The 27,626-nt window shown below is 39.3% G+C and overlaps 4 protein-coding genes across 5 annotated transcripts in view; 2 read left to right on the top strand and 2 right to left on the bottom strand.

The window, feature by feature from the left end:
• Positions 1 to 4,443, top strand: part of ppfibp2b (PPFIA binding protein 2b) — a 58,726-nt gene extending 54,283 nt beyond the window's left edge. Inside the window, exons 24-28 of the mRNA XM_028407389.1 lie at positions 22 to 147; positions 224 to 412; positions 1,261 to 1,461; positions 2,765 to 2,830; positions 4,009 to 4,443. Of these exons, the coding sequence (XP_028263190.1) occupies positions 22 to 147; positions 224 to 412; positions 1,261 to 1,461; positions 2,765 to 2,830; positions 4,009 to 4,071 (645 nt within the window). The 3' untranslated portion in view covers positions 4,072 to 4,443. The remainder of the gene's footprint in view (positions 1 to 21; positions 148 to 223; positions 413 to 1,260; positions 1,462 to 2,764; positions 2,831 to 4,008) is intronic.
• A 1,768-nt stretch (positions 4,444 to 6,211) lies between these two features.
• rep15 (RAB15 effector protein) lies at positions 6,212 to 8,284 on the top strand. Of its 2 annotated transcripts, none has more exons than XM_028407392.1 (3): positions 6,212 to 6,539; positions 6,724 to 7,042; positions 7,124 to 8,284. In XM_028407392.1, exons 2-3 carry the CDS (start codon positions 6,791 to 6,793, stop codon positions 7,661 to 7,663), a joined length of 792 nt encoding a protein of 263 aa, XP_028263193.1. In that variant the 5' UTR covers positions 6,212 to 6,539; positions 6,724 to 6,790; the 3' UTR covers positions 7,664 to 8,284. The 2 variants fall into 2 exon arrangements, with proteins under 2 accessions (XP_028263193.1, XP_028263192.1); XM_028407391.1 differs by having other exon boundaries at positions 6,213 to 6,539; positions 6,740 to 7,042.
• Positions 8,285 to 8,844: 560 nt separating this feature from the next.
• Positions 8,845 to 12,627, bottom strand: poglut3 (protein O-glucosyltransferase 3). The gene is made up of 6 exons (XM_028408143.1): positions 12,296 to 12,627; positions 11,705 to 11,902; positions 11,008 to 11,291; positions 10,717 to 10,921; positions 9,486 to 9,682; positions 8,845 to 9,343 (listed from the first exon to the last, which is right to left on the bottom strand). The coding sequence occupies exons 1-6, from the start codon at positions 12,531 to 12,533 to the stop codon at positions 8,912 to 8,914; spliced, it is 1,554 nt and encodes a 517-aa protein (XP_028263944.1). The 5' UTR covers positions 12,534 to 12,627; the 3' UTR covers positions 8,845 to 8,911.
• A 421-nt stretch (positions 12,628 to 13,048) lies between these two features.
• cyb5r2 (cytochrome b5 reductase 2) lies at positions 13,049 to 16,998 on the bottom strand. Its single transcript, XM_028408244.1, has 9 exons — positions 16,892 to 16,998; positions 16,614 to 16,754; positions 16,046 to 16,118; positions 15,449 to 15,555; positions 15,083 to 15,212; positions 14,877 to 14,960; positions 14,521 to 14,606; positions 14,328 to 14,427; positions 13,049 to 13,266 (listed from the first exon to the last, which is right to left on the bottom strand). Exons 1-9 carry the CDS (start codon positions 16,904 to 16,906, stop codon positions 13,094 to 13,096), a joined length of 909 nt encoding a protein of 302 aa, XP_028264045.1. The 5' UTR covers positions 16,907 to 16,998; the 3' UTR covers positions 13,049 to 13,093.
• Positions 16,999 to 27,626: the final 10,628 nt, after the last annotated feature.

The following is a 27,626-nucleotide window of genomic DNA, read 5'->3' as shown; positions in this document are numbered from 1 at the left end:
TTGTGACCTTGTATGTTTCAGAGTCAGTTTACTCCCAATGAAGTAGTCCAGTGGTCCAACCACAGAGTAATGGAGTGGTTGAGATCTGTGGATTTGGCAGAGTATGCACCAAACCTGAGGGGCAGCGGCGTGCATGGTGGTCTCATAGTGAGTGCATGTCATTATATAGATAATGGATCAAAAAGACAAAAAAAAGTACTCAACATGATGTGTCTTCCAACAGATGCTAGAACCTCGGTTTAACTCTGACACGCTGGCCATGCTGTTGAACATTGCTACTCAAAAAACACTGCTGAGACGCCATTTAAATACCAATTTCAACAACCTAGTGGGAGTACAGGCTCAGCAGGAGAAGAGAGAGTACATGGAGGCGGCGGGATACACTCCACTCAGCATCACAGCTAAAGTCAAGGTACGAAAATACTAAAAAACAGACTATTACAAAGGCAACATAATGCTGAATTATAAGACACACACACACAGTAACTCGTCCCCTCTTCCTGCCTGTGTTAAAGAAAGCACCTTAATCCGCAGTGGGACCTCGGTGTGTCAGCTCAGTTTAATCTCTGAGCCCCTTCGGTGTGTTTAAGCCTGTGAGAGCAGAGTAAACCCGGACTGCTTTAAGACTCAGCCATCAGCTGCAGCCTCAGCTCTAAGTCCCTCTATGCTCTGCTGGAGAAAAATGGAATCCACCATAAAACACAATTCACACTTGCAGTTGACCCATTTATAACCTTGGCCACTTGGATTTTAAATTTCTTAAGATACTACATGTGCAGTAAATATTTATGTGGATGGTTGTGTGGACCAAAATAAGCCGGTATGCTCAATACACTTTGAGTCTACAAACACACAAAAAATGGATTTAAGTGTGAACATGTGTGTGTGCATTTCCTCCAATACTACTTTGTGATGATATCACTGTGGTTTTTGTCAGCAAGAGCAAGCTTAGCAGAGACATTTTTAGAAGCCACATATTACTCATATGCACAACAGGAAGAAGACATATCTTAACATCTTTTATCATAACAGATAAAAGACACAGATAAATAATATATTTTGCTGGTGTAAACTGAACTAAGTGAAAAATTAGATACCAAAATGCTAGTTGTGTTAGTTGTTAGTTGTTATTCAAACGTATCTCTCACTGGTGACCTCAGCATTTCTAACACCACAATTTTTCTTCCTGTGTGCAAACAATAATAGCTTCACAAGGCTGATCAAATTATGCACACTGACATGTTATTTTTTTCACTGCAGCCTAGGAAGTTGGGCTTCTCTAACTTGACACACCTAAGGAGAAGACGACCAGATGACTCCACAGACTACGTTTGTCCCATCGAGTCATCCTTGCCTCTGTCAGGACAGTCCCTGGTGAACGGGGTGCAGATGCGCCCCTACGCCGGTTTCAGAGGCCTGAGCCCCATCCTGGACCGAGAGCCTGACCGCTCCAGGGAGCAGGTGGGGTTTGAGGACAGCAGAGCCGACTCATCTCCATGACAACAGCCGTGATAACAACATGGCGATACTGTATTGACACCATGGACAACCATGGCGTCACAGTTTCTATCAGCCAATCAGCTATCTCTGCTACTACTCTGCTTCCTTTGCTTGCAGCCCTTAATACCTCAGCCCATCCCCTCTCCTTCCTGCTCCTTAAAGCCCCGCCCATCACCCAACCCTGTGCCTTACTCTTGAAAGAGACGCCCACATAAACCCGCCTGGCTGTTTCACAGTCGGCTGCTTGTCATGCTGCAGGGCGTTCTGAGACAATGAATCAAGCACACTTGAAGTATATTGATTTCAGATGCCTATCTAACCCAACCTCAGCCTCCGACCTGTGCCATGACCTAACTCATCCTGAGAGAACACAGCGTCTCTCTGGATTCCTGTGACATCACTTCCATACAGTACATACGGACATCTCTTGTTGTACAGTATTAAGCAATTGTTGTAACATCTGTGCGCCACCATTAGACAATTTTATATGTGTCACATCATATACACCTTTGATTTTTCTAACCAAATTCAGTTCTATAACATGAACTTGTGCAATATTTGCATAATAATTATAGAGGGGGATTTTATTTAATATTTATGTCACTGCAGACAAATAGTAAAGCATGTTTTGTTTGAAACCTGAGGTGATGAGTTTTGTACTGTTATTTTCATATTTGACTGTAATAGTATTTTTATAGCAAAAAGAACCTGCTAAAGAGAGCTTACACCTGGTCCTGTAAATGTCAGATCATTTAATAAACTAAATCATATGTGTGTAATGTTGGCTGCTTCTTTCTACAGAGTAGATGCAGACAAATGGTGCGTGTCCTTATATACGTATTTATTTTGATTGTACAACATCACATTAAATCGATGCCAATCACAAATATCAAGAGAATGACCTAACTTTGAGATGACAAGGTGCCGCGCTGCTTTGTGGAGCAGCATGCCTCCGTAACTTGCATCAACCACTAACCTGCTTTCATCATCATCATCATCTTTACCATCATGGCCGTTTATCACACCAGCTTCCCCTTCAGCTGAGCAGGCCGAGCTGATGACCATCACCATGGTAACCCGTTAAAGGTGACATGGCAAATGCATGTTTGGCTCAGTATGCAGCTGCAGGTACAATCCTCATTCTTTCACTAAGTAACGTAAAGCACACGATGTATATGTCAAGGTTAAAATCACGAGTAAGAGTATATGTCTAATAGTGGCTTCATAAGACATCTTTTTGTTTGTGTGTGTGTGCGTGTTACAGATGGCGATCGCAGAGGATACCATTTTGCAAATAGAAGCTCTCTCTGAAAGCATCAACAACCTCACAGTAAGCACCAACACACACACACACACACACACACAGGCTGCTGATTAATGACTGGTGCAGTTGATTCACTCACTGGGTAACTGCCTGCTGTCTGTTCTAACAGAAGTTTGAGTCACTCAGATGGAAAACTGCAGATTATTAGAGAGTAACACCATTAAAACACCACATATCTGTATATAAATGAGACTGAACACTATTGACTGCTAGTGTGAAACCCTCTTGCTGCTACTTCCTGTTTTTATTACTTCTTGTTGAGCAGATGCCTTTGTTCTGCTGTTCTGTTTGCTCAAGTTAGTAACTGAACCCCAAGGCTTTGACGTAAGCAAACACTGGATCTCTCACAGCAGAGATGCACTGAGATCGTGACAAAGAAATTAGAACAAATGTCACAAAAATATTTGAAAAGTTCTGCTTCAGTTTTGACATTTAGAAACAGAATTAAAAGCTGATGATTATAAGATGATATTAATGGCAAAAAAGTATGTTCTTCTGACCTTTCTCAAAAGCTTTGCTTAGTATTTAGGTTTTTTTTAAAAAAAGGGGAAAAGATCAGTCAGTTATTCAGCTTTAAACACACCATGATTGCTGGATTGTCATGTTGCCTCACAAGTCAGTTATAAATCAATTATATCTTTAAGTTATTGTGCTAGAAATAATTTTTCCTAGCTGAGACAGCCTGAATTTACCCCTGCATCTAGCTTTATGCTAAGCTAAACTATGCTAAGCTGGGCTTAGATGATCAAGTGGCTGTTGGTTTGATCTTTGGCATTACATTTTATTTTCAAGCAAGACCACAATAATTGCATTTTCCATAATTTGTAACAATTCCTACTTTGTGAGCTACAGATGTGCTGGTTGCTTTACTGTTTACTGTTGTGTGCTAAGCTAACTAGACCACACTGATACTTTTTTTTTGTGGAGAGTTAAAGGTGTCAGCTGACATAATATGACCTGGGATCAGTTCTTCCTTTGATCTAAACTGAAAGTCTGTGTAGCATTTGGATGGTATTAGGTTGACCATTCCCTCCTTTGTCATAAACATGATGTTGCAGCTTTAAAGCTGAATCATGCAACTTCACATGAAGGAAAAAAACCTCATGTGACAACAATCAGATGATCCCAGGTCAGCAGCAAACATCGACTAACCCGCTACCACTCCCATCGTGCTTTGCTTCCAGTACCTGCTCAGCCGAGATGAGATGCGGAAGGAGATGAGGCGGTCTCAGACGGCGCTGGTTTAAAGGATGGAGACGGATGCCGTTCATCCACTGCAGAATCCTGCAGCCACCTTTCTCACAGCTGAACCGTACCTCAGGTCCCAGCCTAACACTGCGCTGTGGAGCTGGTCACTACTTCTACTAGCCGCTGATACCTCGTGTAACACCTGTAGATATGGAAGATATGGGACTGCTACTTATAAGCCATTGAAAACTGTTTTATTTTTTGCTTTTCTTGTTTCCCTATGCAATGTACCCTTTAATGATCAATACTGTCTGTATGAATGGTAATAAGATTTTAATGACAATATGTAAGGGTAACCACACCATAACACACAACATTAACTCCTGACTCTAACCTATATATATATATATATATATATATATATATATATATATATATATAGTAAACACAAAAGATCAGGGCTGTGTTAGTTAGTGCAGTGGTGCGAATTTTAAAAGTTTGCCGCCGGACGGCAGCGGTGCTTATTCAGGGTGTGAGCAGTGTTTCACACTACTTTTACAGTGGGATGACACTGTTATGTGTGATTTTGGTTAGACTGATTTTATTAGAGATGATAATATTAGGAAAAAGAGAGGGGGAAGAGGGAGCACAATGGATGGGTTTAATTACAGCAGAATGTTTGTATGTCGTAGTGGGGTGGTTGGGCGACAAAAACAATGACCTCTTTGGTGTAGTTTGTTGAGTATAAATATATTTAAAATGCCTCCCTGATTGACAAACTATTAGTGAATGCAGGTGAGAATCAGTCTATGTACTTAGGGCTGTCATGATATCAGACTGTCACTACACCATTATAAAGGCCAAAAGAATTCACAATAACTTTATTATGGTGATATCTATCAGTCCCCACATGCTGTGGTAGCAGTGGTGGGTAACAGCGTTGAGGTGCTTTACCGTAATCTACTGTGACAAAGCCAAACACAAACACACTGAAATGATTTAAGAGGTACTGGATCGTTCACATTGTATTACAATATGTGCTTTATTACCAAAATACCACTATTTAACTTTTAAATGTCTTGGTTACAAAATATCATGACACACCTATAGTGTGTGCGCGTTATTTTGTTCACATTCCATTTTGAGGTCAGAGCACCATTGTTTGAGTGAGAAACTTGTTGTGACAGTGTGTCATCAGAGCATTTGTAGCATGCGGTGACTTGGTGATGTTGTTCTTTGTGTGTAAAGTGTGTAAGAGATGGGACCACTGAGCTCTGACAGGCTGCAGTGTTAGTGAAACAATTACTTTTACAGTTTGTTACAGAGAGAATGTTTATTTTTGAATCCAGGAGAAATTTGAAGTTACTTTAATCAAATTTTAAAAACCTACAATGCTAATGCTTTGGCTAACCTTTCTGTGTTTGTACAGATCAGCACAAATAAGCAGCTGTTTATCAAGAAGGTCATCATAAGGCGATGTTATTATCTCGTTTAATATTATTACACTATTTATTTAGCTTAGTTTTATTCATTAATTTGTTGCATTGTTAGCATATACAAGGTTTTATGCTTATTTATTTTATTAATAGTCTATTTTTATTGGTGGGGGTGTGTGGGTGAGGTTGTGAGATGTGTATTACAAACACTACACATAATGATGCAGATTTGACCAAAGGTAACAAGGATGTTTTTATTTTATTTAAGTTAGCTTTAGTTTTGTTTTTGTTTCCTACAAAGTCTAGTTTTTTTCATTACTATTTCAGTTAATTCTGTCGTTTTTTGTGTGTTTCTTTAATGTGGTTTTATTAGATCTTATGCTTTAGTAAAACTAATTATGGTTCATTTTCTCCCCTATATCAAAATGCTATGAATACACATGCCCAGCTGAACTGTTTTAAATGTGTGTTGATGTACTGACCCCATCAATTTAAGGAAATTCTAAATCTAGTTTTATAAAATATACATGCAACTGCACAAATGAATGCAGTCTGATATATGGTTGAAAAAAAAAATAAAACTCAAAAAACTCTGATAAACTGGATCTTCTGATTGGTGAACACATGTATGTGAAAAGAACACACAACAGTTTATGTACTAAAATACACTATGCTTTCATAAATTGATTGTGAAACTTACCTTTCATTTGCTAATCTAGAGCCAAACCAGAATCAGCTGACCCAACCTACATGTTCTTATTGACAGTTCTCTCTGAGACAGTTAAGCAATTTGTTTACCCATCAAATGCCTCAGGGCTACCCTAGTCATTTATCTGGTAAGATGAGTCTTTTGTTGACTTACTGAATTTAGACAAGTTCCAAAAAACCGCACCCAATGCTGACAGTGTCAGCAGGAACTCCCCTCGGATAGAAAATGCTCTTTATTCTACTAAAAGTGTTGCACACATTAGGACACCTGAAGACTGAGCTTCACATAAAGGAACAGACACTGTGTCTCTCAGCAGGGCAGTGAACAGGAGCAGAGGGCAGGTAGTGGACTTGGAACTGGAGGGAATCCTAGTCCCATTCTGGTGAGTGTATTGATCTATAAATAATGTTCTACCAGGCATTTTTATTCATTTTGGTAATCTATTGCATTGTTGTACCAAAAATTCAAAGTCACTCTAAGAAAGAATACAAATGGTAGTTTTATTTGTTCAAAACTAACATGAGAGTCAATTGTTACCAATGATAAAAAAATTGACACTGCATCAGGATCAATTGTTTTCAGTGTATCAGAGAGACGAGCCTTTGACCGCCTGCCCTCCATCATCAGTCCAGCATGGGCCAGAATAACGGCAAATTCATCTCCTCTTTTAAAAATGGCTCACCCAAACAACCGCCTCCCCATCAGGACCTGACCCCCCGACCATGCATCTTCGCCACACTGAAAAAACCCCCCTCTGTCAAGCCCAATGATTTCATTCCTCTTTTCTGCGACTGCCTTTCTGCTGCCTCATGCAGAACACAGGAGTACCTTGCCTTCAAAGACCCGGAGAACAAGTTCCACCCGAGCTCTGAGGTGCTTACTCAGGTACAGTAGCTACCACATCAGACTTGATCGGCATTAAATCTACTTTTCAGTAATGCATTAAAACACACTGTCCTCTGACAGGTCTTCCTGATGACCTACATCACTCAAAGCGTCAACCTCAACTTGACAGACACCTTCAACTGCACAGCCATGACACCAGAGCAGCGTGTCCTGTTGGGAGCTGACTGGGTCTGGGCAAAGCTGGAGAAGCCTACCAAAAACCCTAAAATCCAGATAGCTGTGCAGGTCCTGCAACTGCCTGAGAGGGAGGAGACCGAAGTGAGCGCCCTGGAGGCCTGCAGCGAGTCTCTCCAGATGGCCCACATGGAATCCAGCAACAAAAACACGTACGAGAAAATGGTGGACTTCTGCACTTCAATCGGTAAGGACTGCTACGCCCTCTTCTTGTTCTTTGGGAAGAACAACGACAAGGAGAATATCTATGGCGTCCTCAGCAACAACTTTGAGGCGGCCAGGGAAAAATGCAACAAGATCGACCGTGCTTTGATTGAAAACTTCTTCAAAGGCTCGAGGTATCTTCACACACCTTCAGGAATGATGCAGGCAATTGTCACCAGAAAAAATGATGACCCCCTCACACTTATGATTAGATTCAGCTGAACCAGCACAGAATATAAGATGGCCATGGCAGTGTCACATTGAAGCACATGCCAGGGTCCTGAAACTGATTGACAGCAGAACACAGGCCAAATGAATTCATTATTTGTATGTTATCAGACAGTATAGCGATAATAGTATGGCTAGATATGTACTCTACAACCGCCAATGTCTTGACACATATTCATGTTCTGTCTCACATGCTACCATTGAACTGAGGGATTCTGCAGGAGCTGTATAGAAGAGGTCAGAGACTGGTTCAGAAACTGAAACCAATTAAACCTTTTTTCATGTCATACATGTTAACTGTTTGTGTAAAGCGTGGTTGGCTTTGGGTGCAACAGCTGCTCAAGTGAGAAACAGATGTATGAATGCTCTTCAAAGTGTAAATTTGACATTGTCTTAAAGTTGTTGCTGCAGGATCTTTACAACAAGGACACAAATGTACACAGTTTAAATGAAGAATGTTCATTTTGGTTAAGCTTTTTACTAGTCATTATTAGAAACTAATTGTGACTGTCTTATTGCATTGTAATGCCTAATGTTTAAATTCTAACTGTAAACATAGTTTTGGGCAATTTGCAGTGTTGACTATATCCATGCTTCTTTTGTACATACATTAAGGTTCCCAGATGGTTAATTTATGTGAATTTTGTAGCACAATAACAATAAAACAAGTAGCTAATGGACTGGCACAATGTCTGGACAATGATTTGCAAGAGAGTTTTACTGAAATGATTGGTAGCTTTGTATCTCTGTAACCAATTCCTGAAAAACTGCTGTCCACCTCAGCATGCTAAAAGCTAAAGCAGAAAATTTTACCTTAGCTTAGCTTAACGTACTGTGTGGAATATACATATATATAAAAAACTAAAATTAAATAATTTTAATAATTCAATGAAATCTTTCCAGTACTGTCCAAAAATATGATTTTATTAAGACATAACTACATATTACAATACTGTATATAAATATCCAATGAAAAGGCACATTTACTGTGTTCGGATTTCTTCTAACATTTTACAAGATATAAGAGAAACAACACGACAATAAAAGTGACTGACATTATTTGTCATTAAGCTCAACAGTGAAATGTTTTTTTGAATGTTTTCACTCCTACCACTTCCTGTCAAAATAAAAGCATTTGTCAATTGTAAACTGTGAAATGAACATCTCTGTGTGCACCAGGAACATCTTCACTACATCTGGAATGTTTTCAGTGACCATTACGGGTCCACTGCTATACATGCATCATAGTTCATCCTTCATAGCAGCTTCTTTTTTACGCTCACAGGTACATAAGGCAGTGTGGTCATTTGGCTGAGGCACCAGCTCCATGTCAGCGTGCCGTGTTGGCCGTCCTGCCTGTCGCTTTGAGTACAAGTGCAGCACTTTGTAGTAGTAACAGTACAGCCTGCTGGGTTGCAGCAGCTCTCTGGCCGCTGCCTGGCCAGATCTGGCAATCTCTTGTGCCTCAGCATCATTCTCTTTGGCCCATTTGATCTTCTCCAAAAGGTCAGACAAGTTTCTCTTCACAGGAATGTAGTGAGTGCCCCCCTTCAACTGACTGTAGAAGTGTTCATAATACTGCGAGTCCTGCTTCAAAACCAGACTGCTTCCAAGCATCAGATAAGGAAAGCGATATGCAGCCACTGTTCCATCCATGTTCACCTGGTATTTGTACTGCAAGAAGAAGGCAAGTCGTCATTGTTTTTGTCAAAAAGGAGTAATTATACATGGATATTACACATTGTCTCCATTCATATTTTTATTTTTGAAAAGGCCTGATTTAAATTTATAAATAACATCTGTACTAGTTCTTCACCTTGAAAAAGTCAAAGAATCCCACAAGTGGTGCTTTGCCAACGTGTTTCTCTCGGTCTCTGAAGAAGAACCACCCTGTGATGCCGGCATCCAGCAGCTCCGGGTTTTTCTTGGACAGAGAGACCAGCTGAAGACGCTCCTCCCGACTGTCCCGACCACGAAAAAATGCCCGCTCAGTTTTATTAGCCCACAGAGGCCCTGGTAGAGGGTTGACCAAATATTACCAAAAACACAAGAAATGTGAGGAATATGGGGTCTGAAAGGCTCAAAGACATTTGAGGTACTTCTACAAATATTAGAAATATCAACACTAGGAATGCAATTTTTAAGACTTAAGGAAGTAGATCAGCAGACCCAACAGCAGTGAGATTAAGCCTAAGGTGAGGGTGGTAACATCTTATGACTCTTTAGTCAAACATTATGTATTAATTGCCCATTGTCACACTTGTCTGATTATAAAACAAATCCAGAGGGTAAAACAAACACATACACACACACACACCGTGGAGAACCTGAAAAGCATGTTAAGCTCCTGCTGACAGGAACATAATAGGAGTTTTCCCTGCTTTATTTTTTTGTAATCATTTGTGTGTCAGTGTGTAATTGGCCTGGTTAAAATATAAACATTACAACAATAAAGGTAAAAAGATCTTTCAGTCCTTAAAATATTGACCCATATTATATTAAATATTCTTACTACCAAAACTCTATTAGTCAGTTCTTTGCAAATACCAGTGTTTTAACATACTATAGAAAAGTATGGAATTTGCTTTTAGTCTCATTTAGAAGTAAGTATAAAAGAGAAATAAGTATGGAAATACAGTATATTTGTGTTTCCAATCGTTTGCCCCTAGATAAAATACTCAACAATTACACAGTTGTTCGGATGCACATATGGAGGGCAACTGTTCCTAAATATTGATCTTGTACTTATTGTTTATTATATACAACATATATGTATGTTGTTTAATGTTACACTGTTAAACAGGATAAATAGAATAAAATACTATTCATTATGCACTTAGTGGTTCTTATGAGAAGATGATAAGGCTTTCAGTGACTCTTTGCCACCATATTGTCACCACTGTGTCTGTTCAATATGGTATGCTCAGGGTCTATATTTGTCTTGGACTATTGTGGTCTACTGTATTAAAGGCTATGACCCAAAAAAAACACTAACAGCTTTCACAGCTGGAGCACACCTCACAGTGGCTCAAAAGTGTGTAAGTTACCTGTATTTCCCTGAACGGATAGCAGGTCATTGGTGACGCCTCTCAAGGTCTCCAGGGTTGAATGTGTGACCTCATAAGTGGGAAGGACGATGTCTTGTGTGTCTGTGGAGCCACACCACGAAAGGATCGGAACAGCATCTGCCCTCCTTGTCTCCAACGGCCAATCACCCACATTAAGGTAAAACTCCACATCAGGTACCCTCACCTTCAGCAGCAGAGGAAACATTCAGCAACAACATAATGTCAGGTGCAATCTCCTTTGTACAATTGAGTGAAAACAGCAGACCCTACCTTCCTTGTTAGAGACAGCAGCATTTCATCAGAGAACATCTTGAAGTCAGTGTACTTTCCCAGTGTGCGCCGGTACAACTGGTTGTTGATGATGGAGTAGTGAATGAGACCTCCCCTGTTTGAAAACCTGTGAGGCACTTCCTGTCTGAGATGCTGAAGGTCAATGTTGGGAAAAGATTTAAAGTCCGCCAGAATCTGGGGCTCCTCAGCAGGGCACTGCATGACTCTATGCCAGGTGGCGGCATTGAGTTCAGGGCAATTACAGTATTCATGATAGACTGGACCTGGAGTAATGAAAGAAATGATCAGGATTCGAAACAAGTGCCAACAGGTAAACAGAGTAACATTTAGACTGTAGTGACTTGAGTGACTGGAGTCTGCTACTGATTGTTGGTTTTGAAAATAATCTCAAACGCCGTTTTGGTTTATTTTACCCTCTTGGATGGATTATTAAGCCTTTGCCTTATTATAGCCTGCCAATGGTTTTTTAGGAAACATTTGCATGCACCACATCATTTGCATGCATCATATGCACCACTATTTGTTACTGTTTTGCATGTGTTTTCTTAAGTTCCAGAGTGTTGAGCTCCTCTAACATAGTGACTAAGTTAAGACGATAACAGACGATGAACTATAATTTGTGCCTTTTTAAATAAACAAAAACTGCTGTGAATTAGTTGTTGGCATTATGGCAAACCTTGGATCGTGTAGGGTGACTTGGCCACAGCAGCATCTCGGTAGAGAACCTGGACTTTCAGACCCTTCTGTGCAGAGCCGTATAGGCGGTACCTCATCAGGAAGGAGCCGTCTCCTCTGTCCATAGGTGGAGGGACATGGATGCGAATGTGCTCATTGTTATCCAGGGGACTTATCTTCACCTTAAATGTGTCTTTACCTGGGCAGCACATGTATATAGCATTTCAGTGAAATGTCATCTTGATGCAGGGGTTCACAAGTAGATAAATCATTCTTTTAAAAATGAGTCCACTTGTTTATTTTTTTTCTTAACTTAAATTAAGACCCATTTTAACACATTCCAAAGGCAAGAAGACACTAGGTACAATATAAATAAGCTCCTAAAATATGTAGTGAGCTAACTGATATTATTTTAACATGCACAACATAAAACAAGCACAAACTAAATGTAGCTAGCTAGTGGAAGTGTATGGAGCTAGTCAGTTAGCAGCAGTCGTTAAGAATATGCAGAAATATGCTGCCATTTCAGCTTAAATTAGCTAAAAAAAAATACATTTAGATCGCCAATTCAGCCGTGTATAAGATGCCTTACCTGGTGACAGGGTCAGGTTTTCTCCTCTTGAATTGACCGCCTGAATAAAGAAGTGTCGGACCGGTAACACCGTGTCCGCGTTCAGACCTGGACCCCAAACGAGACACCTCTCTGGACTGATTCCTTCACAATCACACACCGGCAGATTTGTGCAAATAAATGCAGCTAAAACTACAAACATACAAACCACCCCGCTCTGAAACGGCTCCACTAAGTCTACACCTCGTTTACACGCCATATTCCTTCAAATGACAATTGTTAAACACAAACAAAGAATAATATTAACTGTAAACTTTTGGCAGAAACTCCTACGCCGACATGTTGAAGAGAAACACGCCCCTTAGCCGACGATGCCTTCACTGGACGTCGGAAATATAAGATGCAAGTTTGAACGCCTCACCGCATACATAAAGCAAGCGCCATAAACCTGCAGGCTCTCAGCAGTGGTGCTACGGAAGCCGAGAATGGCCGCACAAGAGAAAATATATTGCAGATTAAATAATAAAATGAAAAATAACCAGAGCTTCTACAGACATCTAAAATATTAATACAAAATATAATACAATATAAAATGTACTCATAAAATGAGCACCGTGACACACCATAATCTATAAAAACAAATTATTAGATATTACTAACACATTTATTTAAAATTAATTAAATGTACTTTATTGTTGCAGCTCGCAGATTTCAACTAATTTTCATTCAATGTTTATTAACAATAAGGTAAAACATGAAATAATGAAAATGCCTGCAGGTAAAACATGATGTTATACCAAAGTTCTGCACATACGAACATTAATATGCAAAGATGTTTTCTGTTTTGTGTCCCAGTTTGTCCAGGTTTGGCAAACAGGCATACTGGATCATGGGTGGAGGACCACAGAGGACAATGAGGACATCACTGGATGGGACAGGGAGATGCTCTTTGATCATGTCGTAGGTCACAAATCCTGAACTGTAGCTCCAGCCTTAGAGAATGAGGACAATGAGTCAGAAAAGGTCCACACCAGCTAAATCAAAGAAAGTGATTTCTAATCATATGCTTCAAATTCTTTTTGTTAAAATTTTTGGTGTATTTAGCGTGCTACATAAAGTATATGACGTATTCTGTCCTTTTTTCCTCAGTGATAATGAAACAATCTGCAGGTTTTTGATCTTCAGCAAAAGATAAAGGATTTAAGCTGGTTAGTGTCAATGAAGCCATGTAAAAGGAGACGTAAAGAGGTTTCTTCAACTTCCTCTTTCATCCAATTGATAGTCATCTCTTCCTCCAAGGCAACAAAATAATGACACTGCTAACAAAGAGCAAGTGCACCTCTTCAAATGAATACTGATCAAGTGCCTATGTGGAACTAATGAAGACGTGACAGTGTTCAAAGGCCTTAACAGTAGAGATTATGCAACAGTTTTATGCTCATTTATTTCTGCTCGCTTTAAGGATTATGCAAAAAGAGACAGGGGTGTTTTTTTGCTAAGCTACTGTAACACCTTGTTGAAGCTATCTCCGTCCTTGGTGGGCTGGGATTTTCCTCCAGTTAAGGAGTCTTTGTTTGGTTGCTCACTGTGAATATTCAGCAGATTTACTCAGCTGGCACTGCACTAATAATACTCACATGATATTCTTGTGTGTGGTAGCATGATAAAATTAGCCTTTACAGCTGTAAGCATATCTCAATGTTCATATGATTACTGTACACACATTCTGATCTGGTTTAAACAAGAATCATTTTTCATGGGAATTTACAATCAAACAAACTTATTTTTGAGTCTTCACTATTAGTAGCGAAGTCATATAACAAACAGCTTGTATGATGATCTGCTTGATAAGCTACATGATTTCTGCTTGCTGCTGGGACCAAGTCTTTTGGCACTTTTTTTTTTGGCACTTAAGGAGTCTGCATCAGGGGATGCAGACTCCTTAAGTGCCCAGGAAGTTAAAATGAAAATGTAAAATGTTTAATATTCAGCATGTAGCAAAGTTAGCATGCATTCAGAGTTGTGTTTCATTAGTTGAATAAATGCTTCTCACCCAGCGGAGGTTTGTCCAGTGTGTACCAGAGATGAACTTTGTCAGGGTGGTTCTTCTTCACCTCCTCCAGCTCCTCTATCAGTAAGATATCTTTCTCAGTCTGAGATGGAGCAAATAAGAGATTTTATGTATAGCTATAATTTTCTCTTTTATGTGTGATAAACAGGGGAAGCACACACTGCACACATCTGACCTGGTTGGCGAATATAAGAGAGCACTTGGTGTTGTCGGTGGGGTCTCCTGTGATCCTGCGGATTAACTGCAGCATGGGAGTGATACCTGGAAAGATGACAAGCCAGGTAACATGTTGTCATTGTTCATTTTTCAATAAAGTGAAAGTGTCAACTGTGGGCAGCAAAGAAAATGTCATTAAATGTTTCTGAAAGCAAACACACTTGCAGAATTGTTGCTTTTTCTGTCCTGATCTATATGATCTATATAAGCAAATACAATCCACTTACAGAGCATAATACAAATATCTCTTCTGCAGAAATGTCAATTTTAATTGATAACAGTACATGCATAATAATTGATTTAAATGTAATGAACCTGTTCCACCGGCGATCATCCCAACGTGCTTGAACTTTCGAACCTTTGGCTCTGACTTCTTATCAGGTCGGATGGAAAAGTGACCTGTTTAAACAAGACACACTCAGTATTAAGTTGTGTTGTGTGCCAGCTATAAAGAGGTTCAGATTTACATTATACCACAGTGCCATCTGCTGGTGTAGGTAGAAAAATCAGATTCACCCTACCATTGCCTTTGTACACCAGGAGTCCATTAGGTCCTCTATAGTCAATGGTGTCTCCAATAGCCATGTTGTCCAGGTACTGAGACATCTTACCTCCCTCTGGGAAGGATGGGTGAGAGTTCTTGAAGTAAACCTAGACAAGGTACATGATGGTTTCATATTCACATTCAGATGTAACAATGTGGCATAATTCTCCCAATACATTTATTAATAGGTACATACAGTAGACAAGCCATTGATCAAGAGTATGTATGTGTGTGCTGCCAGATTGGGCATGATCTCTTTATAATATTCTTTTTACCTCTTTCACCATTAAACAGATACAACATTAAGGGGATTTATGTTCCATATATCACTCAGTTTAATTACCTTAACCACAAGGTCAACATATCCTTGGTCTTCATCGCTGGAAACTGGAGTGTAGGCTCTGACCACCAGACTGCCATTCACCTTGGCTGACAGGTACACATGCTGACCTGGTACAGAGACAGGAGAAGTGGTGAGGCTGCACTGTGCTGGTAACAATCTCTTGTGAGCATCTCAACTGTTTATTGTTCCATATCTATACAGGTATTAATATTTCAGTGAAACTGGAAGAGAGTTTTGGTTGTAAATTCTGTACTGCTATATTCTTCCTGTACATGTGTTCCAAGAGGCACAAGCTTTGCTTTGTATAATGTTTGTTGAGCTGTATTTACACAAACAAGGTATTTCATTGCTTTCATCACATTTCAATCATGCTAATATGATTAACAGTGGACACTAGCTTAAGGATCTGTAGTTGAATTGTTATTTTCACAGTGTTTAAGCTCCCTAGCTTAAAAATAAATCAGCGTGTCCATGACTGGAGATAATGATTACTACTGAATACAAGATAACTTCTGCTACAATATCTTCATTTCTCAATTTTTGTATTTTGTTTTTAAGTATTATATCAGAGGAGACATAAAAAAGCTGTTTCAGTACCTACTGGCAGTCCAAGGATGTGAGTACCAGATGGAAGGCCAAACCGAAATTTCTTTGTGTCATGACTGATTTCCTGCACAAGGACACCAATAGATTAAAGAGAAGACAAAAATAAGGACAAAGCATGCCATCCATGCAAACGTGAATCACTAATATGATATTACACTGCACCGCCCACAATGATGGGCAGTTTTATGTTTCATGTATTTATTCTTCCTTGTCAGCAACATTACCCACAATGCAATGTGCCTGCTAAATAGGAGATTCAAGTGCTGCTTATTCCCCACATTCTATCTAGAGCTATAAAATAATCTTATATATTGTATTCACATGTGTACTGTACAAGACGTGTGTGTGTAAAATCAACAAAATATATCTTTAAAACAGTGCTCCAATTTGCTGTTTGTTGACTAAAACCCCTCAGGGCAAGTTAGAGTATGTCAGAACTGTTCTGTCCATACATTGTATAAGTGTCTTTGTAATTGTATATATTGCCATTAAAAATGAACATATTAAAACGAGTGTGAGCACAAATTGAGCACTCTCTGTGAGTTTAAATAAAATCCACCTGTTTGTGTATAAGAGGGAGTGGATATTTCACTGTGGGGTCCAGCAGGGTCACTGGAAGTTTCTTCTTCTTTTCTCCTTGCAGGAGGAAGTACAGCAGTGTCACCACCACCATAGAAACAGCCACCAGCACAGGGATTGCCTGCAGGACAAAGATCACGCAAAGTTAAAGCAAAAAAGAAAAACACATGCATTACAGCTTTTTTTATACAACAGAGTGTAACGATTTTAACACATGATAATTTGTTAAATTGAAAATAAAGGCAAAAATCTTCTTACCAACATTTGGTCCATAGTTTAACTTGTAAAGTTTGCAGGAGCTTCTTCTCCTCCTCCCACAACCTGACAGACCAGAGTCTACACAGTCAAGGCCGGATAGCCTTTACCCACCCGAACACACACACACACACACAGGGGAGTGGCTACCACTGAGGGAAGGGTGACACAACACACAAAGCACCAATAGGAAGACTGATCCAATCATGACTCTACTCTGTACAGAGGTGGTGCTCAGGCAGCGAGGAGACCTGAAATCACACCACTGAAAGAGGGGAGGGGAGAGAGGTGCACAGATTATGTAACACACACTCAGCTGGGACCCTCAGAATCCACTCATGGTAAGAGTGTAAATGTCTCATTCCTGAATTTTTTTTGCTGCTGCTTCATCTGCTGTATGAGTCTAAAGCAAATGATTTTGTCACTTAGGTTTTAGTTTAGCTTTTAGCTGTATGTCAACTTATAAAAGAGTGGGCTGCTATGGAAAGAATTAAAAAATAACATAAATTTGTAAATTTGCAATACTCTCAAATTACTTTACTGCCACTACAAGTCATACTAATGCAATAGATGTCAGAAATATCAAAATTACAAGTGCTCAGTTAAAGGGAAAGTCCCATCAATATGTCATTGTAATCATTCTGGATGCATGAAAGTGTGAACTGCATTTCAATGTTGTTGGTCATGTTAAATAGTTAGATCTACAATAACACATCACATGTATATTTAAGACTAAGTAAGTTCAGATAAATAAAAAGATAAATAAATAGAAGACTGAACAGTAGAAAATCATCTAATAAAAAACACTATTTATTTGTGCAAAAACCACAGCATTTACACACTGTATTTTGTTTGTTAATGCTCTGCATAACATTATTAAGTCATTAAGCATATATTTTATCGAGCAATGAGCAACATGGTGGTAAAAATCTCTTACACCCTGCACTATCCAAACATTTTTTCAAGGCTATGGAACAGGGTTTAGAGACAGTAGGAACATGTTTAGTATAACTGAATTGTTCCAACCTAATTTTGACTAAAATGATTCAGACAACTTTAAAGAGAGCAGCACTTAGCATTTATTCACACTGCACAACACAGGCAATTTTGCAAAACTGCAGTTGTTAGGTTAAATCAGATATTGAGCTTCCCTGATGTTAACTTTGTCACCTTTCTAAGGTTATGCGGGTTATTTTATTTTCCTTTGCAAGCCACAGTGAGAGGCATAGTGGCCCGGCTATGGAAGGTAACCTGACCACTGTAGTTTGGTAATCTGTCATCCTGTGTAACGAAAAAGGTTATACCGTCAATGACAAAATGAAAGTTTTAGCAGCGATGGATAATTATTGAATGAAAAACCACACGTGAATAAATATTTTTTTTTGTGTGTGTATTTAGACCCTTTTAGACCTCACAGTATAGTGCTATGGCTGTGTTTGTAGTAAGGCTCCACTTTAGGTCCTCTGCTGCTCCCCGGAGACAAAAGCTCACTCATTGTTTTAAACTTTATAACTTTCACTCATACTACATAATAGTGTGAATAAAGCAACATCTGACCATCCAAGAAGTGAAAGGTTTAAATGTGGCTAAGCAACAACATGAGAGACCTCAGCTTCAGTCTTTTAAACTGAACCTCTGCATCCTTCTAAACAGAAACCTGAACTGAAACCAGCCTCTAAGTCTGCTGACCCAAATATATTCACATAGTATCTTTGGATGATGTCAGTCTGATCATTTACTGCACACTTAAGGAACAGAAGAAACCCTGTTCAACATGTCAGAACTTCCTGTTTGCATCAGGACTCAGTAACTCGGATTGGCTGATCAGGTGATCTAATTAGTAAAAGATGCCTTTGGATACAGGTTTCACTGAAGATCCTTAAGCCGTTTGATGGTTTCCAGGTGATGATGTGCACATACATTCATTTGTTTATATGCAATCAAATAAACAACTTGTATGACTAATGTGAAGCAGTGCTGCTCAGGATCAGGGTTGTTCATTCTCTGCATGGAACTGAACTGCTGCTGCTGCCTGGAAACAGAGAGGGAGAGAGAGAGAGAGAGAGACTATAAAACACAGTTAGTAGCATGAACATTATGTTTAAATTAAATGTTAAAAAAACGGGGGAAAAGTCCAATCACTGAGATGATGTTTCAAGAAGGATTGTGGGGGTTTGTGGTGGAACTATGTCCTGCAGTGGAGGGTGCGGAACACTGGTAGTCCTCCTCCTCCTGGTAGATCCTGGCTGGGGCACAGCTGAGACCTGAAGTGGGGGGTGTGGGATACCGGTAGTCCTGCTCCTCCACCCAGGTCCTGGCTGGGGTACAGCTCCGGCCTGAAGTTGAGGGTGTAGAACACCAGTAGTCCCCCTCCCAGGTCCTGGCTGGAGCACAGCTGAGACCTGACCCAGAGGGTGGAGAGTACCAGCAGTCCTCCTCCACGGTCCTGTTGGTGGCAGACGTGCAACCAGACTCCTCTGCACACTCGAGATGAGGTCTTTTGGCATCTGGCTCCACACAGACACCTTCAAAACCTCTCTTAGTGGAGCCTCGGCCACAGACCTCATCCTCGAAGTAAATGGCGATGTCCTCTCCTGCGGGACCCTTGAAGTCCAAGTGGACGTCCTCTGAGGAGAGAAAACATCAAAGAATGTCAGAATTTGTCGAATAAAGAATTTAAATTTAAAATGTCTGTGTCATTATTTTAAAGCACTAGATAACAAGTAAAATATCTTTTCTATCACTCCTGAAATAATGAAACTGAAGCTCTGGTTGTAGAAGGACATTTTCTCCTTCAGCCAGTTTAAAGCTCACTGGTGTGAAGGCTCACTCATGGAACACAGTCTGCACATTAGCTCACATGTCATCAGCTCAGAGACATTTTAATTCCACTTTTAAAAAAAACAGCTGAAAACTTCAACTGCTGTTGCCATGACAACGTTATGTTTCTGCGTTCTACAATACGGCCCAATGGCGCCATTTTTTTTTTTTTTTTTAAACAAAAAAAATACACATGTAAACTGTGAAACTGATGAAGTCCAAAACAGGCATTAAATGGCACCAAAACATCCCAAAACTGTGGCATGGAGCAACGAAGCGGCACATAACACTAAAACACCCAGCGCTGACACATCGGTACAAACGCCATATGAGTGGTACATATAGTGCTTGAGCAGAATGTCTAAGCGATAAAGTCTAAAGCACTAAATGCCACCAAAACATCCCCCAACAAAATGGCATGTTGCTTAAAAACAGAGGCATGTGAGCCACAGATCGCCACATACCACTAAAACAGTCAGACATGGCACTGGCATGGCAGTTTGAGATCGGCACATACCACTTCAGCAAGCAAGGCATGCCAATTGCTACTTTGGGATCTCGCCGTCACTCCAAAAAGGAGAAAACAAAATGTGTCACATGGGTTTTATTTTTTAATTGTTGTTGGTTTTCACTTGACTGAGGTCAAAAGGTCAAAAAGTTTGATAGTAATAGGTGTTTAGATGGTGCATGTGAGAATACCTACAAACTGCCGATGTGTGGCTGAATGTTATGAAAGAGTGTCCAGCATATATTACAGCAGAAGAGATTTGTGCTGCTTTGCCCTCGTGTGGTTGTGAGAAGTCGTTGCTCTAAGCTCAGCACAGGTTGGCAGTTAGCTTAGTCTTGAATCACTGAGTAAACAGGAGACTTTGCTAATGAGAATGTGGTATATAAACTAATGTGTGGAAACAAGAAACAGAGAGGACAGACAGGGAAGTAGACAGTGATCTTACCAGTTATATGCAGCCTTGAGATGAATAAGATAAAACAGGGCTCTGACAGGAACATTCACTCAGCACACACAAGGAATACTTCTTTTGGTCATTTGTAAACCCACTCACCTCTATGCAGAGTCTGACCTTACATCTGTCCAGCAGATGTGAGCTGTATTCATAAAATGTAACAAGTAACTACAAACATTGTAGAAATGTAGTAGAGTAGAAAGTAGAAAGTATGTACCATTATTTTAAGTAAAACATAAAACATTTACTTAAGTACAGTAATGAATTATAAATACTTACACTTGTAGTCCTCCTCCTGGTAGATCCTGGCCGGGCCACAGCTGAGACCTGAAGTGTGTGGGATACCGGTACAGCTCAGGCCTGAAGTTGAGGGTGCAGAACACCAGTAGCCCCCCTTCCAGGTCCTGGCTGGAGCACAGCTGAGACCTGAACCAGAGGGTGGAGAGTACCAGCAGTCCAAGGCGAGGTTGTTCCATTTCTATGACACCAGCATGTTTTACATAAATATAACAAGTATATAAGTATAATATCTGTGTTTTTTTATTCTGTTCCATATCATTCATGTTATTTTATGGTTACAGTGCCAAAAACATTTTTTTGATCAATGACAATTCCTGCTGAATTATTATGTACTGCACATTACTTATTAGATTATTAGTTAATTGTTAAGCTTTAATGTAATGTTGTAGCAGGTCAGTAAAGCAGATTAACTCCTTCACATCTGTTAATAAGTCATGAATAATACGTCATAGTATGTTAGTTTGGTTAGAGATTCTCTCTCCGTCCAAAATAAGTATCCCAGAGTCCATAAATGTCTAAATTTGTAAATGAATGTATAATGTATTTCATAACATTCTGCGATCTGATGGCAGTATATGGTGGGATCATTGTCATCGTATCTATTAAAGGATGCTTTCTACAGGAAGTGACAGCCTGCTTTACATAAAAGTAATGTTTAATCATAATCATAATAATAACAAATTGGTTTAAACTTGTGATCTCTTTTCTAACTATTTAAAACAACAACAAAAAGAAGCTAGCTAAATATATTTCCCTTTTCCCTAAAAACAAATGCTGGATTTAAGCCCTACTGCTTGATCGGAAATGAAGGTTTAATATATTTTTCAGCTCATTACCTACATCATTTTTAGGACCTCTCTCTAGGATCCAGGACAATAAATAATACATTTCTTCTCAATAAATAAAAGATGGACATGAATGATGCTTTTAGATGTCAGCAGATGAAGACTGGCAAAGTGACTGTGGGTAATTTTATCATGGAGGGCCATGATAAGGTAATACACAACAAAAAAAACATCATTTTTTAGTATTGTTCAAATTTATATTATATGTTTATATATATATATATATATATATACGGTATATATATACAAGTCAGATATTTTCTGTCATGTTTTCAATGCTGTTGTCCTCCAGCAGCCAGTAGATGGCGATGTAAGCTTCATAATGGCAGCCTGATACCACAGCTCTCAGCTGTCCCTGCTTGGAGCTCACTGCTCCCTGATGACAGAGAGTAATATCGACTTAAAGAAGCTTCCAATCAATATTTTTCATTATTTGAGGTCCATGCGCACACAGCTAAGGAATATTGTCTTTATTAAAGTGCATTGTGTTGTATTATGTGGAGAGACGGGGAGATAGTGGAGGAGGTGGCAGTAATATCCACAGTTAGACTGTGCTGCTCAGTTGTAGTGTGACTCTGGTATGTGTTCATTTATCATAAATCAGAAGTTTAACGCAAACATTTTACAGTATTAAATCGATCTGCGTCCTTCACCAGGGGGCTCCATACTACGCTCAGAGATGTGTGTAGGTGTGTGTGAACAGCTGTTTCTGCCACCTGTGAGGTGAAGTGAAGGCTGACCTGCGACACATGCTCCTCTTTAGTTCCACATCACTTGTTTGTGTGTATACGGCAGAGATGGAGAGAAACAGAGACACATAGAAGACTATCTCAGGGACCACTTAGTTAAAACGGTGAAAATGAAAACCCAGCAGAATCCACAGGACCTTAAATTTTGTAGTTTAAATCTCCAAAGGAGGATGCAAGCCAAGACCTGTAAAGGCAGAATTAGGTCTTAGATCTTTATTAATAATGACTTAAATTCTGCTTGCGCATGAAAATGAAGCAAAGAACCAATAGAAAGAGTTCAGTGACTTCTATTTGAAGCAGCCAAACCACTCATATCCACTAGATGTGGCTGTGCTGCGCCATCATGACTCTGGCACAGTTCAAATGTCCTCCTGAAGCACCTCACAGTATTCGACTTGTGTTTTTTTAGCAGGACATGTCAACATTTTTGCCTCTCTGACATTTTTTAGTGCGTTATGGTCAGTGTAGTCACAGGTACTTACAAGATCAGAAATTCACTCTTCACTCTTTAAATGGGGGATTTCTTTTCTCCTGTCTGTGCGTCTACCTTCTTTTAAGAGCTTCCTCAAAGATTTTAGTCGTATGTCTGTAAAGACAAAAACTGGCAGGAATCCCTCCTATTAGCACACAATCACAAGTGAAATTCATGCTTCAACATTGCAAGCTGGTCTGACAAAAATAGATCCAATGAGTAAAAAATAAATAAATAAAAAAATAGTGAAAATAAGTTAGAAGTTGAAGTCTTGGCTCACACATACAGTGGACTCCAGAATGGAAGTGAATTGGCTCCTGCAGAAGCAATACTGTGAGAATATGGTTCAGACCAGAATCACAGTGTCACGAATTGGATGATGGATCTCAGATCATAAATGGTATCGACAATGTGCCCTTAAGGAAGTTAATGTGCAGAGGTCAGGGGGGTAAATGGGTCTGTTGCTCGGTTTTTACTTATTAGGGATACACAATATTGAATTTTCACTGTGACCGATTGTTGATGTTGATTGATGTACATATTTCTTTTGTACCCAATTCCTAACAACATCAACCTTAATCCTTCCTTGAATGTAATGTATTTATTTTGATATTAAACCTGTAGCATTAAAGGAATGCCAAGGCAAAGCTACTATTGGATGATGGTTTAAACCCACAATTACCATGATAACTACACAAGCATGAGCACACACACACACACAGTCTTGCAAAGCTCCCTTTGTGGGGGCAGCCATGATGCAATAGTGCCTCACCTTAACCTTAACCTGGTTCTACTGCTTAAAATGCCACTTTGAAGGGTCTTAAAAAAAGTAAGGAAAAACTAAAATGACCTCACTTTACAAAAATCAGTAGTTCTCACAAAGATAGATGCACATGAGCACACATGCACACAGGCAGGGTGAAAACAAGAGCAGCAACTTTGTCACAGATGGCAAAAGTGAAAGTTTAAAAACATAAATAGTGTTGAATAATGAATCCGGGATTTGATTTACAATTCAAGAGAGGAAAGATGAGGATGAAGAATCACAAAGATCATGACTATCAACAGTACTGAGAACGAAACAGAGGGAATGAGAGAAGATGCTTATGTTAAGAGAATAAGGGAAAATGTGCTATGTAGGACTGCTGCGTGTGGTTTCTGGGCCTCATGGTGGGAGAATCGCAGGCAACTCTCTCGCTCTCTCTCTCACACACACACACACACAAATACTAAACCACACCCGCCCACTTAACAAATTTATTTATGTAGAGCTCAGCTAAAGCTTCCCACCCCCTCCCTCTTTTCTCTTCCTCTTTTTTCTCCTCCTCCCTCCATCATCTGCCTTTCTCTTGCAGGTTATGGGAGATAGCGAAGAGATAAATATCGCTGGCAATAAAAGGCCTGCATCATGAATAATAAAACAGCCGTAATCTCAACCAATGATTTATACATCTACAGGATCTGATGGCCGCACACACACACACACCTGCACAGGGAGTCACACATTGAACACTGTTAAATTGAGATGAATGGTGATGCAGAATGTGGGACTGGCATTGGACACACACACACCCAAACACTTACTTGCTCACACACACACACACACACAGACACCAACCCACACGTGCTAAAGAAGAACACAAAGAGATCCATGTTGGAAATATGAAGATGTGGAAACACACACACTAACACCGGTTCAGTAGCAAGTGAAAGGCAGAGTTGAACTGTTAAACAGTGTGGATGTTGGAGAGCACAGGAGGAAATGAATTATATGCTAATGGCTGCAGAATTCCCTTTATTGGTATATGTGTAAACAATAAATGACATGTTTACAACAAGTCAGCACAAACTGTGAACTGGTGTGAAGTGCAACAATATGTGAAGTGCAAAAAAAACCTTCCTCTGGAATGACTAAGATGAAAGAAAGCAGACTGTGATCACTCCCTTTCACTTTTGATGAGGTAAAGCAGGTGAAAGCTGCAATTCCTCACTGAATGTCTTGAATAAATCTGAACCAATTAACAGGGAGACGTGCTGTAAATATAGAGTTACACTGGGACTCAGCTAGAACTGGGAGCTGTACTGTGAACTCTGGTTTTTCACTCAGTGTGATTGTGATACAATTTGTAGCTTGAAGCTCAAGGGCCTCAGAATAAAAGTAGATGTCGAACAGTACAGTGGGGAAAAAAAGGTTATTGACTTAATTGTAAATAAGCTGTAAACATGATGTTGCAAATTATGACAAGAGCGGCCCAAATGAACCAGGCGTGACCTCACAGGACCTAAAGCAGTTTAAACTAAATTTATTTTGAAGCACATAATATAGGAATGTGCCCTGCTTATTTAAATGCATAAACAAAGACTAACAACTATTATTCTATACCAATATGAAGGGGTGGCCCAGATGTCAGCTAACACATAATGTCAAAAAAGCAATTCTGTTTGGATGTCTCGAAGGTAGCTGGAAGGTGCCAAAACAAAACAAAACAAAACAAAAACATATTAAACAATGTTTAAATAGATCAGCTATAAACACTAAATATGATTACTTTGGATTATTTATGCTTTTGTTCAATAGTTTTTTTTTTAGCTTTCTCAACATGATACTTTAAAAATATTTTTTAATTTTTGTATTATTTACTAAATTATAAAATTAAATTCTATCTGAAAATAAAAGGACCTGTGTCAGTGAAAGGACTTAGAAGGCAGACAAGTGCACTGCAAAAAGAGACGTGTCCAAAAAAAAACACAACGCGTGACTGTGTCAACAGCCATTTGACACATGTGATGATTTTAGCACACAATGTGTCAGTCTCTGTTTTTTAAAGAGCACATAAAAAGCCCCAAAACAAATCCTAAATACTGCAAAGATGCTGTTACTGCTGACTGATCTTTTTTTGTCTTATAATATAATTATAATAATATTTGCTGCAAAATATTCTGGTCTAGTCTGGTCTCTGGTCTGGTCTGGATGCAGGATGATGTCAGACCTGGAGCTACATGTGTGTGTCTGGACACACTTGCCACGTGTTAAAATTCTGCAAAACATCTCTTTTTGCATGTATATGTATGTATGTATGTATATATATGTAATTATGAAATCATATTTTCAGTTCAATTTCAGTTATTTGTTACATTTGATAATTTCTTCAGTAATAACCTGTTGAAATCATGTAATTTCACATGAAGCAGGTAGAGTACAAACAGTGCTGTGTCAATATTAAGTGCAAGAACAGAAGCTCATTGAAACCAACAGAGCAGGAAAAGAACAGGAGAACAAGAAATGATGAAAAAATGATATCAGTAAATATATCATTAATTTATTAACGCTGCGTGGTCTCAGGACATTTTTCTGCTCAACTATTCATATAGAATGGCTTTAATAAACGCTGCAGGGATGTGCTTGATTCCAGTGCACATAGGTAGACTATGTGCACTATGAGCAATGTGACACTGCCTGCATGTTAATACCTTATAATAACGATGCAGTAATATGTATATTATGCTAAAATGAAAATGCAAACAAAGTGGAGGAGTGTTACCACAATTTTATTCCAACACTAACCTGCTTCAACAGATAATTTTATAGTATCAAAAATGATTTAAAGTCTGCAATTATTTACTTTTACACGCCAAATTGTAAAAATAGGCCATTATAGTACAAAGTGGTGTGATGATGATGATGGTGCTTGCCAGTTAGCATGCTAACTTTAGTATACATCACCACAACAGTTTAGCACACAGGCATATTGGTCAGTGCTATTAATGGTGATAGGTTTAATTTTTAATGTTTAAAACTAAAAACGACTCAAACGCTGTTCGTTTTTTGTCACATGAATCTTAAATTCTCAATGAAAGCAGCATAAGTGCAGCTGAGGCGGGACAGCTGCTCCACTCGTGTAACATGATAACCCTGCTATTCCACAAAAACAAAGAAGTTTGCTGTTATTTTGTATCCAGCAGGTTTTTATAATGTTTCTTTGTTAATGTATCATCTTTGATTTTTGGAAGCAAAAATAGGCTGATAATGCAAATGTGCCATTAATTCAATGCAGTTTGAATTGCACAAATCGTATATTAGATTAGGCTCAGTAAGATCATTTCTTAAGCTGTGTAGGAAATGACAGCTTCTTTTCATTCTCACCCACTTGTGGCCCGTATATTCTGCCTGTTTTTTTTTCCTTTTCCTCCATCCCCGTCTCCTCCTCCTCTTCCTCTTATCCTTCACCTCCTCAGGAGCTGTAAAGAGACAAGAAGGAAGAGATGAGAAAAGAGGTATTAGAGTAGAAGACATACAGTGGTGGAGATATGACAAAATATACAGAGATTAATCATGTGTAAGCGTGGGATGAGAAGCTGAAATAATACAAAGGTATTGGACACCTGAGAGAAATGTTTTCAGACATCATCCGCCATCATGTTACATGTACCGGCAAGCTCGAATGTCACATATATTAGGCAAACCAGAGTGAAATTCGCCTCATCGCTCTTCTCTTCCTCCATTTTCTTCCTATCTTGTGTTTTCCCACAGGCCAGCAGCAGGAGGCACATTTCTCCTGCTCTCTCCTTCCTCACCTTCCTCTTCTCTTT

Source organism: Parambassis ranga, chromosome 6, assembly GCF_900634625.1.
Source record: "Parambassis ranga chromosome 6, fParRan2.1, whole genome shotgun sequence".
In the NCBI taxonomy this organism is placed as follows: domain Eukaryota; kingdom Metazoa; phylum Chordata; class Actinopteri; family Ambassidae; genus Parambassis; species Parambassis ranga.
Note: the sequence above shows the minus strand (reverse complement) of the source record. Positions and strands in the feature narration are given on the sequence as shown.